The following is a 1,423-nucleotide window of genomic DNA, read 5'->3' on the forward strand; positions in this document are numbered from 1 at the left end:
CCCTCAGATTCCAGATTTTCAAATAGTTGTATCTAGGCCAAATATGGTCCTAAACCATACATCAATGGAAAGCTTATTCGTTCAGCTTTCAGATGATCTATAAATCTCAGTTTTGAAAAATTGACACTTAAGACTGGTTTGTGGTCCAGGGTGACAAATATTAATGTCCACTAAACTGTTAACATATTAAAATGATTTCAAACACCCATTATTTATTAACTGTACAGTGGGGGGAAATGTACAGCCAGCCATTATCACAAATTAAAACCCTTTAGGTAAATACGAGACCCCTCCGCTTTGCTTTAGGATCCTAAACACCCAGTTTATTTTGAGATAGTGACTTAACAAATTAGACACGGAACTACAATAATGCTGATGTTACAAACTGAATGCAGATGAACCGCAACGTTGACAAAAGTCATTGTAAACTCACCTCAGATAAGCCGCTGTCCACCCAGCTTGGCCGGCGGAAAAAGGAAGGTCGTGGGTAGTACAGCGAGGGAATCATGTCGGCCTCAGAGATGGGATCCCCAAAGTGCTGGTCAAAGATCCGGCTGGGAAAGAAGGATGGCCAGAAGGAGCGACGGAACCAGGGATGCTGAATGGCGATGTCCATTTTGTGTCTGGGCCTTAGCAGCACTCAGAAAACTGCTGTCTCTTCTGCCTGCGCACTTAAATAGAGCAACACCCTCGGCCCCTGGCAGACGAGCCAGCTGTGGATCTTTCTGGAATAATGATGTAAGCTGTTTGCCTGCCTTTGCCTCTTTCACTTTGGCCCTCCCACTGTCCTGTGCTTGCTACCCTGTCTCCTCTTCCAACCATCACTCTCTGTATTTATCCAAAGAGCTGATCAGATTTCAATTCACTCAGATACCAACTGGATTACAGTGCAAGCCCCAAATAGTGCTGATGGTCCCTTGTGTTCACTGTACTGGAAACTGCGCTGAACCTGCCAATATTGAGGAAAGTCCGTCGTTGCTCGGCATTCGACGATGGCTCATTTGATGCCAGCACAGATTAGGATGCCCATGAGGTGATGTGCCCGAGCATATTTCTGTTCTGAGCCCCTTTGGAGGTTTAGTCTTTACTGAATCTGACAGTGAATGTGGCTGAGATAACTGTGCCAGGCTAAACACCATACAAAGTCAATCCCCATGAACAAGCCCTCGGCTGGGCAGTGTGTTCGGGGCTTACTTGAGCTGGCACACTGACTGGACATCATGATTTTGGAGGGGTAAGCAGTCTCGGTCGCTGTGCTCTCAGTGAATATTTTATGATTTAAAACATTTCATTTTTGTGGATTTGGTGCCCTTTTAGTTCCCTGGACTTAAATTACAGTACTGGACTTGGTAACATTATTAGAAAAAATTTGGGGTTGTAATCTCTCATGCTTACTAAGGCTGCTAACAAAACAACAAAAAAA

The 1,423-nt window shown here is 44.6% G+C and overlaps 1 protein-coding gene across 1 annotated transcript in view; it reads right to left on the reverse strand.

The window, feature by feature from the left end:
* The window catches only part of LOC107574702 (alpha-crystallin B chain-like), a 2,461-nt gene extending 1,623 nt beyond the window's left edge, over nucleotides 1-838 (reverse strand). The window contains exon 1 of the mRNA XM_016261147.1: nucleotides 434-838. Coding sequence (XP_016116633.1) covers nucleotides 434-616 — 183 coding nt within the window. The 5' untranslated portion in view covers nucleotides 617-838. The remainder of the gene's footprint in view (nucleotides 1-433) is intronic.
* Between the last annotated feature and the right edge of the window lie 585 nt (nucleotides 839-1,423).

Source organism: Sinocyclocheilus grahami, unplaced genomic scaffold (assembly GCF_001515645.1).
Source record: "Sinocyclocheilus grahami isolate Dianchi unplaced genomic scaffold, SAMN03320097.WGS_v1.1 scaffold2312.1, whole genome shotgun sequence".
Classification (NCBI taxonomy): domain Eukaryota; kingdom Metazoa; phylum Chordata; class Actinopteri; order Cypriniformes; family Cyprinidae; genus Sinocyclocheilus; species Sinocyclocheilus grahami.